This window comes from Triticum aestivum, chromosome 7B, assembly GCF_018294505.1.
Source record: "Triticum aestivum cultivar Chinese Spring chromosome 7B, IWGSC CS RefSeq v2.1, whole genome shotgun sequence".
Lineage (NCBI taxonomy): Eukaryota > Viridiplantae > Streptophyta > Magnoliopsida > Poales > Poaceae > Triticum > Triticum aestivum.
The window spans coordinates 72,358,288-72,373,204 of NC_057813.1; the positions used below are offsets into that span (position 1 = coordinate 72,358,288).

The window sequence follows — 14,917 nt, forward strand, 5'->3', positions numbered from 1 at the left end:
CTAGGACAGAAGACTGACCTTTAGTCCCGGTTCTGGCCACCAACTGTGACTAAAGGTGCTGCACCAGGAGCGAGGCCCATTGGTTCCGGTTCGTGTCTGGAACCGGGACAAAAGGGGCCAGAAGAACCAGGACCAATGGATCCCGAGGCGCGGCCGGTGCCCTGGCCTCACAAAAGGGACTGATGCACCCTTTCGTCCCGGTTCGTAAGAAAACCAGGATTAATGCCCTTATCTAGCTTGGACCAAAGCCCTGTTTTTTTACTAGTGATAGCCAACAAACAGAATCATTGAACACAATAATACATCAGAATTCACAAATAAGCACGAACCAGATGCTATGTATGTTTATCATGCAAGACTTAATATTAAATTAAATGGTAAAATTTTAAAATCCATTGTATGTTTATCTCGCTTTGAGTCGCAATACATATACTTTACCAATTGATGTTGTCCAGTTAGGATCTCCAGATACATCACTCTAGTTACTAAGCTCCCTCGAAATAGCGAGCTCTCAGCGCTCTGGCCAGTGGAAACGCTGTTGTCCCGGCCTGTCAGTTGGTGACCGCTGTTATTTCTTTGGTGTCGGTTCACTAGTTGGTCCTCGTGTCATCTGCTCCTTCATTTCTTTCTCTTACCGTCATACGAACAATGGAAGTGGAGCAAGTCCAACTGTTGTCTGAAACCGTCCCTAATAGATACTCCCTCCGTTCGGAATTACTTGTCGCGGAAATGGATGTATCTAGACGTATTTTAGTTCTAGATACATCCATATCCGAAACAAGTAATTCCGAATGGAGGGAGTACTATTTTAGGTGAGAAAAGCGAAAAGTTACCCCTCCAGTACTTATCCATCCGGTTCTCCCCCATTCTCATATGCAGCGGAGACGCATCAATTCGTTCCCCAGTCGGCGCACAGATCTAGTCTCTCCCGCCACTGCCATGCCTGGTTTGTTTACCTTCTTTTCTTTTCCTAGATTGATAGCTAGTGAGAGAGGATCCACTGATGGGGAACAAATTGAGGAGATGCGGCGGGCGGGTTATGCTTGACCACCGGTGGATTCGTCGTGGCAAGGGAAGTTGATCGGCGGCGACTGCGCGAGATGGCATCGGCGGCGGCTGCGCGAGATGGCATCGGCGCCGGCTCAGAATCTGACCGGAGCTGGGCACCGGGTAGGAGGGCAGGCGGTGCTGGCGATGGTGTGGTAGGAGCCGCATGATGGTGCGCGCGGTGGTGGCCGGCGTGTGCACGGCCGCCGACGGTAGAAGAGGGGCGGGCTGGGAGGTATGTAGCTAGTGCAAGCGCAGCCGAAGGCGCGTCGGGCCGGTGCACTGGTTACCCAATGATGTGGATACCTTCATGCTCTCTGCGCCAAATCTTCTTTGCTCTAGGGCCAAAAAGGAATCGTTGTTTGTCAATCAGTTGTCCGTGTTATATCATGGTCCATGGCGTGAAGTCAAAGTGTATTTGTAGTGATTGATTATATTCTAACTGCAGCAAATTAAACTCTCACAATACAATTCATGGTTAATAGTTGAATAGGAATTAATATTTTTCTAGCAACTTCCCTGCACCAGTAAATTGCTGACTTGGGTGAAACGACTTGGATTGATCGAATCATGGAGAAGGATGATGAGTGTTATTCTGGAAGGCGATCAACTCTGGCGACAAGGTGGACAACATGCTCATGAACATGGAAGTGGTGATGAAGCAGCGGCACCACAACGAGGAGGCAATATAAGCCATCAGGTCGTTCAGGCACCTCCACTCCAGGCAGGCCCAGGAGTCACTCGATGACCTGCTCATCGACCTCTACAAGGTACATGTCCTTGCACATCCCACAAGAAATTTGCTCAAGGATTAATTAAACGTTAACTCTAACCTGTAATGCCAGTTTTGCTTCTCATAAATGTGAAAAAGTTGACTTGTAGATAGAGATATAAAGATGATATGCCTATGTGAGGCCTTCAACAGTAAGAGCACCAAGACGGATGATCCCACGACAAGAAGTTCTTGGTCTCAATCGAGCAGGAGAAGTCTCACATTCTGGTATAGATTTCTCTTACATACTCATTGATAAGTTGGCATCTCACTGCAATATTAATCAGTTGCTGAAACTATCATGGTGGTCGGCATGGGATAAAGCGATGGTGTTGTTGCCCGCGCGGTTGTGGTGTGGGAGCTGCATCGATAGTCATGCGAATGTTGCTCACCTTTGTGTGATGTGTGCTGATGCTGCTCTATTGCATGCAAGTTTAGAGCCATTTATCTTGCTGCGGGTTGATGCTGCTCTGCTATGTGTCTATGCTGTGTAGCCTCTGTTGTGTGTTCTGATTGGGCAATTTTGCACGGGCAACTCAGAAACTGAGATTTAGTATGCTATGTTGTGTGCTGATGCTGCTCAGGATCCAGTCATACCTCAAGTCCTGACTTTGGTTTTCCTACATACCTTCGTTTCACATTATTTAGGTGTAAGCACATCCATGCAAAAGGTTGTGTGCATGTCTTTTAATTTTTGAGGTAAATCAACTCCAGTTTTTGTTTTGACACTTCATCAGCTCCTACTGAAAAAAGCATTATAAACTTGTGGAGAATTGAGTTATATATGTTAACTATAATGTACTGACATTACTTACAATGAGTAATTATATTACTCTGTAAGATAAACGAAGAGTACTTAAAACGCTTAAACTTCCGACATGTTACGGAAGTTAAGCAATGAGATCATTTGTCTTTTGGACATTTGAGATATTCTCATGGGTAGTGATCTTTATGCTTTGACTATAAACCATCCTTTGTATTGCGCTTATAGGCAAAACCATCATGACACACTTTATTTATTTCAGAAAATAATTTCATGGTTCACATGAAGGTTTAGGACAAAGCTAGGGGGCGTATGGTTTAGTTAATGTAACTAGAGGTTCATCCTTTTCAGTCTACTTAGAGCAAGGATCCTTCTACCTAAAGAAACGATTATCATCTAAAATTAAATAATGTGTTTTCAATGGGAGAAAGAGATTTGTATATTGTGTCTATATCCACATTATCTGGATTGTAATGTAATTTATTACATGGAAAATCTTATGAAAACAATGTGTGGAGTCATATCGTGCCTATGCCAGCCGCACGGCAAAGCGCGCGTAAGCTTCTAGTATGGAACCATTGTTGGAAGGATTACTTTGAGTAAGAATGACCAAATAAGAGAAGAGTCACATGTTATGTCTATTTGTATGCAAGACTCAAGCTCAAATAATAACAAAACATAAAACACGTTCATATATCTCCATAAGCTTTTAGCAACAGTCAGTGTAGGATTTTCTGCATAGATTTGTCAATTTCTGAGTATACTTTGGATCATTGATGGTCTACTGTTAGAACATCCACTTCACCCGATTAGCACATGCTTCCTGTGATAGTAGTGCTTGGTTGATTACCATGTTTACCAAGCTCAAAAGAAATTGTCAGTTGTTGGCGACTTTTAATATTGCCAATTACTTGCAATGGGAAATGTTGACATCAAACCAATTATCCTTTAGTATCCCTGTTTTCAAGCGATGTTCTCTAAGCCGAAATTGCTAGAAACCAAAGGACGCCGACACTTTTTGAACGGAGACGCGACAGTAGGAAATGAAGTAGGGATCCAGGCTCTTTTTTTAGCAGAGCCAAGCTCCTCTCCTGGGGTTAAAAAGGTAGAGAACTAGAAGCCTCGAGAGGCTGGGCAAGTGTAGTCACACGAGGTGCTAGACGACCGAGATTTTTGCGACCTTGGCTTTCCGTAGGCCGGCCACCTGACGATGACTGAGCAAAGGCCCGCCGAGCCTCGCTGGCGAGCCCGGAACTTTCGAGAGACTGGTCCACTACAGGAATCAGCCAATTTACCCTGGGTGGAGCTCTTTGTCGCCAGCTTTTTGTTAGGGCTAACGGCAAAGACCACTTCACCATTTGTAAAGAATCAAAGACGGTAAAGACATGCTTTGCCATCTCTTTTTCTGTACAGATGGCAAATAGCTCACTTTTCCGTGTGTAAAAAACACAGACAGTAAAGTATGTATTTCTATACAGACCACAAAGAGCTCTCTCTACCGTGTGTAAAAAACACAGACAGTAAAGTATGTATTTCTTTACAGACCACAAAGAGCTCTCTCTACCGTCTGTAAAAAAACAAATACGACAAAGAGAAAACACAACAGACGAATCGATCAGCTGATGATGTGGCATCATCCAATCCACCCGCGCGAAGCCACCCCCACCACTCTCTTTCTCCCTTATCCACCCCACCACGATCTCTCTCTTAGAGCATCTCCAGCCGCGGCCCCAACAGGTCCCCAGGTGAATTTTTAGCGCCGGTGGCCAAAAATCGGCCCAGTCGCGCCCCAGGATCTCGTTTAGCACCGGTTTGGGCGAAATCCAGAGCCGGCGATCCTGCCCCGAACCCAAGCGCCCGGGTGTCGCCTGGGCGCGCCGGCGGAAGCGAAAAGCGGCATGGGGCCGCTCTGTCAGCGACTGGAAGACTTTTTCCCGCCGTTTCCTCCCGCTCCCCTCTCATCTTCTCCATTCCTCCCGCCAAACCCCAGCTCCACCCTGCCGTTCCGCCCGCCATGCCGCCGAAGAAATACGTGATGCCGCGCGTCGCGACGGATCCCGCTGCCGCCGCCTCGCCGAAGCAAAGGAAGCCTAGGGCTCCGCTGTCCAAGCCCCCCGGCATGACCAACGCTGAGTGGAAGGCGGACGTGGAGCGTTGGGAGGCCGTCACCGCCGACAGACGCAACAGGGCCAAGAAGGCCCGGAACAAAGCGGCTGCGGAGCGCGCAGTGGCCGAACAAGCGGAGGCGGTGCGTGCGGCGGCCGAACAAGCGGAGGTGGCGCGCGCGGCGATGATGAATCCACCCGGGCATCCGTGCGTGGCCTGGAGCCAGCAAAGCGTCGGCTCTCCGGACGGGTTCTCATCGTCGCCGCACCCATGGAGCACGCCGTCGCCGAGCTATGCTGACGGGGACGCTCATGGCGGCTTCAACCCCAACATCACCTTCCCCCATGGGGCGCCCCGTCCAACGCACACCCTCACCAGGGTTCACCAGCGTGCAGTACCCGCCATACACGTACTCGCCGCCGGACTACGCAGCCTCACTGACGCCGCCTGTCCGTCGAGGCCTCTACTCACAAGCCTCTTCCTCGTCACATCTCGGCGGCGCCGACGCGACGGAGGCCGACATGAAGGACATCATCGCAGCCGGCTCGGCTGCGGCAGGCGCTTCCCCCGGGTTCGCTACGCAGGACCTCGCCGACATGGACGACGAGCTCGACTACGGCGAGGAAGAGCCGGAGGAGGAGGAGGAAGAGGAGGAGGAGCCGGCGCCGACGAGGAAAATCAAGAATAATAAGAAGAAGAAGGCGGCCAAGCCCGGCGAGCCACGCATCAAATGGGCATCCAAGGAAGAAGAGTGCCTCGCCGTAGCGTGGAAGGTCGTCTGCCTCGACCCGGCCACCGGCACGAATCAGATCATCGAGACGTATTGGGACCACATCAAGGCCGAGTTCGATGAGCGGAAGCTCATCGACCCCTACTTCAAAGGCATGCACATGAAGTTTGAAGGGTATGTCGAACCATTGGTCGCTCATCCAAACGGCGTGCAACAAATGGCATGGGATAGTCGAGGAAGTCGCGGCTCACCCGGAGAGCGGCACCAGCGTCGAGGATCAGGTATCGCACGCCGGTCATGTTGCTGCCTTTCGCCGCACGCGCGCTCTTTTCGCCTTATGCGCGCCCTGGGCTTGTTCTGGCGCGCGCTCTGGTGCCGCCGACTGACGTTCTTTCTCGGCGCAGCTGCTGCGCATGTTTGCCATGTTCCGCGACGACAACAGCGACGCAGACTTCAAGTACCTCCACGTCTTCAAGCGGATCGACAAGTGCGAGAAATGGGCGGCCGTTCGGCGCACCCTCGCCAAGGCCAAAGAGACGTACAAGCCGGACGCGCCGACAGCGGGCGCGACCGATGGACGCCCGGACGACAACAAAGGTGTCAAGAAGGCGAAATACGCCGAGACAGCTGTCGTGCGCGTGCAAGAGTCCATCGAGCACTGCATCGCCGACGCAAAAACCAGGGCCGCCGAGCGGGAGGAGAAAACAGAGGCGAGGTGGGCAGTTTTGATGACGAACAGCGCCGTCAAACTCGACTTGCTCCGCGCCAACGCCGCCGCGAAACTCAAAGCCCAAGACGCCAAGAAGAGAAACAACGACCTCGCCTTCTTGATGGGCGGCGCTGACATGCTCCAGAGCGGCGACGAGAAGCTCAAGGCGTGGTTCTTGGCCGAGCGCGGCCTCATCCTGAACCAGATACCGGCGACGCCGCCGCCGCCGCCCAGCCCGGCGGCTGATGACGACGAGACCAGGGCTGACGATGTCTCCGACTCCGCGACGCCCAGCCCCACCGACGATGCCTACGCCGCGCCCAGCAGCACAGAGGACACGCAGAACAGCCCGGAAGCCGCACCGATTCCTCCCAGCCCCCGTACGCCGACGACTACGCCGCCGGAGGTTTACCTCGACGCTTGATGTACTCCTTCTGCGCCCTTCCTTTTTTGTACGCCGAACTACTGCGTGTCCTTTTATTTTGATCGCCGAACTGTGGCACCGAGTCACCGAACTATTGCGATGATCGCCGGTTTGTTGTTTCTTTGAGCGGGAATGATAGTTTTTGAATATGAAGCGCCTTGGGGGACGGCGCCTGGACGCGTGGCTGAGAAAAAACGAACCTCAAGACTCGATCTAGCGCCGGCTCACTTCCAGGCCTGTTTTTTGGGCGTCCTGGGAGGCCGAACGGCCGGAGATGCTCTTATCTCTCTGTGACGCAACACGACCTCCCTCCCTCTGTTTCTCGCCCAGGAAGCCACGGCCGCTTCAGCCACCGCTCTGCCACTCGCCGCTCGCGCCCTTCTTCCTTCCTTCCGCGAGTGAGCTCCGGCGAACTCACGTCAGGCCACCGCTCCGCCACGACGGCGCCCTTCTTCCTCTCCCCCGTCACCCATCTTCCTCTCTCCCTACCTCCCTTTGCTCTGCCCGCCGCTCTTCTTCCTCTCTCTGGAGCTGCCTTGCTCCTCGTGCTCTTCGAGCTCCGTTGCTGCTCCGGCCATGGCCGCCGCCGTCCGCTGCTGCTCTGGCACACTGCTCGTTGTACGCAGGACGCCGGCCACACTGCTCGCGCTGCTCGCCGGATACGTTGCTCGCTGTATGCAGGACTCCAGACACACTGCTCGTCGGACGCTGTTTTCTTAATATTTACCCAAAATCTTTGTCGTGTGTGATTTGATGAGGTTGACGACAAAGGATGTATTTGGGCGGCGGTAAAGATGCTTTTCTTTACCATCTACTCCCTCAGTCCACAAATATTTGTCATCAAAATAAATAAAAAGAATGTATCTAGACGTATTTTGGTTTTAGATACATTTTTTTTATCTATTTTGATGACAATTATTTTCGAACGGGGAGAGTATTATTAATCGGCTGACGGCAAAGTCGTAGTTTGGCTGATCTTTGACGTGTAGCTGATGAAAAGTTGATGATGAAGTACACTTTGCTGTCTGTTTTCAGGTCTTTGTTGCCTGTGTTTCGGAGATGGCAAATTACCTAATTCCTGCAATGTCACATAATACTATCTTTCCCTCTCTCGTGTCCTTTTCAACCAAGGTCCTCGAATCTTCAAAACAAAATGTGGCCAGATTGGTAAAATCGCATAGACGCTTACGTACCACAGGAAACAAGGCATTCCATTGGTTTCAACAATCGAGCTTCAACATCAGAACAAATCTTATCGAATTTCGGGTACGACATAAACTGCACTAGCATCGGAAGAGCATCTTGAGCGGTTAACTTTTTTTCTTGATAAAGATAAGCAAAACACAATCAAGGATGCACTCGGACATGTCTGCCACGTTCGCATATGTCCGTATTGTTCAATTCTATATTAGCACAATAATTAAAACAATAGTGATTCCTATGGACATGGCGGACGTGTGCGCCCGCATCCCTAGATACAATGGAACATTAACATCAACGGGTCATATAACTGTGGATGGAGATATCACACTATGATAGCACTTTTGTTTATGTCACTACTTACTACCCACTTGAATCATAGGAATTTTTGTGAGTGAGACTTCCATTGTTTACATTCATTCCAATAATTACATTGTTTTCTTTTCTTTTCTTTTCCGAGGGAGACTGCTATGTAGCTCTTCATTTGTAACACCAATTAAGGAATCCAGAGCAGCCCTTCATTAGCAACGCCAACTATGGAATTCAGGTGCACCCATTGAGAGTGGCGAGACAATTATTATCTACAATATGGATGGTTTATGCATGACATGGTAAGTTATAAGAAATTTCTACAGCTTAAATCATAATGTTGCACTCCCTCCATTCAATATTACTTGTCCTAGTTTTAGTTCAAATTTGAATAAAACCATGACAAGTATTATGGAATGGAGGGAGTATTCTTTTTTAGATCACAATAAAAAAATCTGAATTACTCAAGAGAAATGTTGTTATTGTTCTTAGATGAATAAGGTGATGCCCATCCGTGCTTCAATCGGGTACTTAAGAACTTCACCAAATCAAAAGATTGACGAGAAGAGCTTGATGTAAATGTATCAACTGACGAGATTTCATGAAAAGAAGGGTGTTATGAGCATCTTTCAGAAACACAATGTTGTCGTGGCAATGCCCTAGGCTCTTGATGTTTCGAGGAAATTAGTAGGGAATAATGTTGGTTGCTCAAAAAAGGTGTCATGTCGGCAAGCTATTTAGATGTTGTGGCTCACAACAAGGTTTGAATGTAATCCATTCATGTGGTGTATAGATCAAGCTTAAACTTCATAGCGTAGACTAAGGAGATGAGATATTTGGGATTCTTATGTTTGCTTCACTAAGATGCCCATTGTCGACATTGTTGTGGTAGTAATACCCTATGTTACGGATGTCCCGAGAAAATCAGCAAAGAATAATGTTGCTTGCTTTAAACAAATGTGTCATGAGGGCAAGTAACTTATATGGTGTGGCTCACAAGAGGGTCTATGTGTGGCCATTCATGGATGTATAGATTATGAAAGTTTAATTTTTATAGCATAGACTAAAGAGATGGAAAATTTGAAATTATTGTGTTTGTCTTGTTAATATGTCCATCTTTGGTACAAGTATTATGTAGTTATTTGCTACAGTTTGTAGCTCAGGTTAGATTTTTGGACCAGTCCACCTGAATGATGTGTTGTCTCTAACTTCTAACTATTTCCATAGACCAATAAGATACATGATCCAAAAATTCATTGCCAGCCAACAAAAAGGCACGGGAAAAATAAGACATGTAGAAGTTTACGCAAAATACAAACCCCAACACACGAACATACTACTAGTGAACAAGAATCCGTTAGTCAAATCAATCATGCAACAAGTAGAGAGGATCACACGCACGCACAGGAAGACCATGTGGCGCTGAGCGCCCATCCTGTTAGTTATGTCTTAGCCGCACAAGATTTGACACTTCGATCTGTAGTCGGGGAATGGTATTTCATCGGTGGACCAATCATACTTGTACAATGTTCTTGCTATGCACTAACCGTTCACTCCCGCATGTCTCCTAGTCCTACTCCCATTCTTAAGGTAGCATTGCCTCCTTAAATTGTGTTGTTGCTAACAACTGGTGCGGGAGAACCCCTGCGAAGCTCCTCGACTAGGGAGCGAGAGAACATACACAGTCAATTGGTCCTCCATATATGTACATGAAAGCCGAGGGTGTCAAGTAATATATACTGCATGTAGTCAATAAAAGTAAATTTCATGAGATATTTTACAAGAAATGTTCATATAAATATTGCTCATTTACAATGCCATACAGCAAGACCACATGCTATATATCTCTTTTATTTATTTATTGTTGGTCCAGACTCTTCTAATCTCTCTCTTGTTAGAATTATTAGGTAATCAAATGGTTAAATGTTAATTACCTTAAGTCAAGGTTGACCTATTAATTAATTTCAGGATTAATGCAAATTAAAAGGTAATTAATCAATCATGCCCATGATTGGGGGCTCAATTACTCTAATTATGGTTTGGTCCCACGGTCAAACCCGACACATTATAAACAAGGGGGCAGGCTCACATACGATCAGTCCATAGCATTAGCATTAGTCACCTGCCTTAAAAAATTACTTTAAAACCAATCTAGAGGTGTCGCTAATTGACGTGAAGATCCATCCATCATCCGGCGAGGCGCTGGAGGCCAGAACTACTACACAGCTACGTGTGTTTGTTCATCGACAACGACTTGATGGCGTCTCCAAACACAAGTTTAATCTACGCTCTTAATTCCACATTGGATCAAACTTTGTATTCACGTGATTAGAAAAGATCCAATTTTCATTCCTCAGTTCTGATTAAATCAGCCAATTAGCATTACTTAGAATAATCTAGGTAAATCATCGCTGCCACAGCGTCTATCATCCATGTTTACTAACTAAAACAACGTCACTTGTTTTCGAACAGAGGTAATATTTTAGTACGACGTGTGTCACGATATTATCAAATTAAAATGAGGCAATCATGTACTCCGTAGTTGACAATCAATTACTTGTTATCCTAGTTTGGACTCGATGTTGGAAATATGAGCAATTTACCGAGTGATTTTATTAACAGAAATACTAGACAAAGCATGACTAGTGTAGCAGTGATAAAACAAGCCATGCAATTTGACAAAGAGAAGATAAACAACATGTTCATATATGAACCATAACTAAACATATCTAAAGCAGACAGTATAGCAGGTACGTGACAGTAGCAGGAGCAGAGGCACTGGACTTGGGGTCGGTGTCCTCCATGTCGTCGACGTCAGGGAAGTAGTCGTCGGCGACCGGATCGTCCGTGATGAAGCAGCCAATAGTCGCGCTGAGCGCTCCCCAAAAACCTTATCACCCATCCGTACAGGACTCAAAAGGTGCGGTCTCGGAGGCCTACTGTCCCGACCTGAGGCGAGGCGAGGCGAGGCGGACGGCGGAGGAGCGCGCGTGGATGTCCCTCTTGTTCTCATGCTCATACAAGTGGGGAAGGAGCCTCCCTTATAAAGAGGTTCAACTTCCTCTAAACTAACAAGGTGGGACTAAATTTAGTTCCACCTCTTGCCTTGCACGAATGGGCTGCGTGAGCCTCTAGGATTTATTAGGAATTTCTGAAATTACTATTGGGCTAGGCCCAAATAGACAAAATTCCAGCACTCAAAGCACAGATGTTTGCGGTGTAGACCTAGTCATCGCCTCCTCTTTTGCCTGATCAACAAATATTTCCTACGATACTAGTCTCCCTGAACCAAATTGTTGTCACTCTACCCAATTTAGAGCATCTGCAACAAGGCAATCGCATGAACAACGCACTTCTCAAGACTATAGCCAGAAGAAAATTACCATGAACAGTAAAGGAACATATGAGAGATTTTGCTATTAGTTTGAAATCAAGAGAGAGTGCTAATGCTAAATGGTATTTCCAAACATTATGCCTAGCTTAACCGCACAAGATTGGACACTTCGCTCTATAGTCAGGGAATGGTGTTACGCTGACGAAGTAAACATCTCACCAGTGGCGGAGCTTGGACCAAAAGCCTAGGCGGGGTAGACGGGCCAGGCTATAAGGGTGCGTTTGGTTGCAAGGGCGGTCATGAATGGGTTGGGATCATTCAGAAAATAGACATGTTTGGTTATAAAGCACATGAATGGTTCGAGCCAAAAAAAGAGAATATGCCATGAAGATGCTGAACCGTTCCACCCAACCAAATCGGTCGAATCAAATGGCCGCCCTTTGCATGCATGACTATGTGAGCATGACTGGTGGTCCCGTCCTAAATAATTAGCTCACCACTTATATTCAGCCAAACACATGAATTGAATGGTTCAATCCCAAAAAAATTAAACGGTCCCAACCCATTCATACAACACCTTCAACCAAACGCATCCTAAGTGATTGCCACTAGCTACTGTTTCATGGCCCATGGGCTAGCTATCTTGTTAGAGAGATGCTACCGAGCTTGGCGGGCCATGGCACGGGTTGGCCCACACGTAGCTCCACCACTGCATCTCACTACATAACCTCCTCTTTATACTAACCGTTCACTCCCGGATGTCTCCTACTCCTATTTTCAAGGTAGCATTGCTTCCTTCTTGCATTGTTTTGTTACTAACAACTAGTGAAGAGAGAACCCTTGTGAACTCCTCCACCAGGGAGAGAGAGAACATAGACACTCGATTGGTCCTCCACCATCTACACACATGCACGCGCACATAGGCCCAAAGTATTAAGTAATTTATCTTGTGATCACTAAGAATCCATTTTATGAGATATTTTACAAGAAAGGCCTTTATAAATGGTGCTCACTTATGATGCCGTACAATAAGACCGCATGCATATATCTTTTATTTATTTATTGTTGGCCCACCCCCCTCTCTGTCTCTCTCTCTACATGAAGAAATGGAAAGAAATGCAGGGTGCATGTACCGTTTACTCTTTGCTCTTTGGCAAAAAGATCCAAAGGAATATAGGATTGCCTTGCTCATGACTACCTCAGTATAGAAAATTGACATTTTTAATACTTACATGGTCTTCAAGAGGTAATTTTGACAAGTAATTTCTATTGTAATATATGCATAATAACCAAGAAATTGTAAAATTCTAGGAATAGTATTTGAGATGAATCTACACATATGATTTTCAGATTTTCAATCTGAATAATTAAAATGACATTCAAAGTCAATGTATAAAAGTTTGTATATAAGCATATCTTGGAAGTCACTAACTTGGATGGAGTACTAAGGTAGAAAATCCCCGAAGGCCGAAACTAGAAGTACCCTTTCAACTCTAAACCAACTCCACTAGTTTGCCAGCCTTTATAATTCCAAAGTGCACATTTAGATCCTTCTCTCGCGCCCTAACCGTATATTCCGGAAATCGACTGCCTCAGCGAAATATTTGGCTTCCTCGGCTTATGGGATAGAGTTTGTTGGTTTCCATAGAAGCTTCCAACAAGGAAATATATTACATTATATAAGCATAATCAGCAGCGGAGGCAGGGGACCAACGAACTAGAGCCACAGTTTCCTCCAGCATTCGTAAAAATTGGTCCTTGAGTTTTACTTCCAAGTGCATGCATGTTATTGCATGAGCAACTAGCTGCACTCGCAAACCATGCATATTATATGTAGTTCTTGTGAGTTATCAAAAAGATCATGGCTACAAGAGGTACCCGGGGTTGTTGGCTTTGACCTGGGATCCCACCGGTCTCCATTGAGAGTTGAGACGTTTGCCATAACGGTATTCTTTTGGCTTCTCTAAAAAGCGCCTATCTGCAAGGGCATAGCCAGCCCCAGGCAGTAGGGGCCTTGGCCTGGGGCATAGCTACACTTTTTTGTATTCACTATAGATAATTCCATGATTGTAGGTATTGTTCATTAGTGTAGTTTTAAGGTTTTATGGGCATGCCAAAGTCCTGTCTATGCAACTGCCTATGTGCATGTTTTAGTGGTGTCGTTGAGAGGAGCAGCTTGTCACCCTTATCCTCAATGTTGGTGGTGGTGGCATCAGTAGTGTCTATCCATTATTTTGGTGAGTCATGTCAGGGTTAAATGTGACACTGTCACTTGTTCTTCTTTCCACGGTGTTGATGGCGGTGCATCCCTTGCCCTAAACAAATTATCAACACGTCGCTCGAATTTTTTCCTAAGGGTTAGTGACAGGGAGAGAGTGCGTCCAGGAAAGGGGAAATGGATTTTGCGGAATTTGAGGCTAGCCTAAGAGCTTAGTGGGTCATGCAGTGTGGTTGTAACGCTTGTGCTCAAGCATAACACCAGAGGACCAAGTACGATGTCTAGGCTAGGCCCATAGAGAAATTGATCCGGTGTCCGAGTGTAAAATTACACATACTTTACATCTAAAAATAGAGTGTCACACACTATACTATTTATGCACAAAATTACTAAGAAACAATTTTGCACCCAGTGTCCTGTGCACCCGGGAAGTTGAACGGGGGTACACCCTTGACGATGCCCACGAAGGTCACGTGATTTAGAAGTCTGGTCCATCTTCATGCTGCTAGATGCCAACCATGTCGACTAGCCAATGGAACCTAATTTTCTTTGTGCATAAACTTAATCATATGGCATCTATTTTTCTTACTTTCAGAATTTTATACCTAATCTAACTATTATGCGAAGGACTAGCCAACAAATACCAGATTTGGCAAAACTATTTCAAAGCATAACAATATGAAACTCTGTTGGAGATTCAAAGTCTCCAACTAATATGTGAATACATAAATTTAGGAGGGAGGTGAATGTGAATATGATAGACCTGACAGGTACATGCTGAGGACACCATTGGTAGCAAGCATACCCAATTCTCTCTCCGCCCCAAAATACAATGTGTATTAGATTATTTTTTCTCAAGTCAAACTTTATTAACTTTTACCAAGTTTATAGAAATTTTTACCAACATCCAGAATTCCAAATTGATACCATCAGTAGTTCGGAGCATGTAGTCGTGATCTTCACACACGTGGTGGTCGGAAGCCGCATGAATTGACGGGATACCATTTTACGGGAATTTAGTATGTTGTTTATTTCTCAGGATTGTCCACGTGATTGTAAAAGAAATAACCGAAATAAAGGTGCAACACACATGTGAAGATTGTCTCGCCGAGAAACCATCATGGCAATATGGAGACGAGAGAAATTTTTTATGCCCACAGTTAGATCAACAGAGCATGAAGATATCTCGCTCATTATCTACTCTGCACATGATGTCAATTTCCCTTTGACGTTTGAGAACCCCCATTGTGTTGTACAACTATAGTCCATAGTGTTATATTTTGGGCGATTAAATTGCTTAAAAAA

General features: G+C 46.2%; 1 protein-coding gene across 6 annotated transcripts; it reads left to right on the plus strand.

The window, feature by feature from the left end:
- The first annotated feature begins 802 nt into the window (after positions 1-802).
- Positions 803-8,982, plus strand: LOC123159203 (uncharacterized). 6 transcript variants are annotated; one of them, XM_044577031.1, is made up of 4 exons: positions 803-946; positions 1,576-1,817; positions 1,919-8,362; positions 8,553-8,982. In XM_044577031.1, the coding sequence occupies exon 3, from the start codon at positions 4,982-4,984 to the stop codon at positions 6,260-6,262; it is 1,281 nt and encodes a 426-aa protein (XP_044432966.1). In that variant the 5' UTR covers positions 803-946; positions 1,576-1,817; positions 1,919-4,981; the 3' UTR covers positions 6,263-8,362; positions 8,553-8,982. The 6 variants fall into 6 exon arrangements, with proteins under 6 accessions (XP_044432966.1, XP_044432963.1, XP_044432965.1 ...); XM_044577028.1 differs by having other exon boundaries at positions 1,930-8,362; XM_044577030.1 differs by having other exon boundaries at positions 806-946; positions 1,627-1,817; positions 1,930-8,362.
- Positions 8,983-14,917: the final 5,935 nt, after the last annotated feature.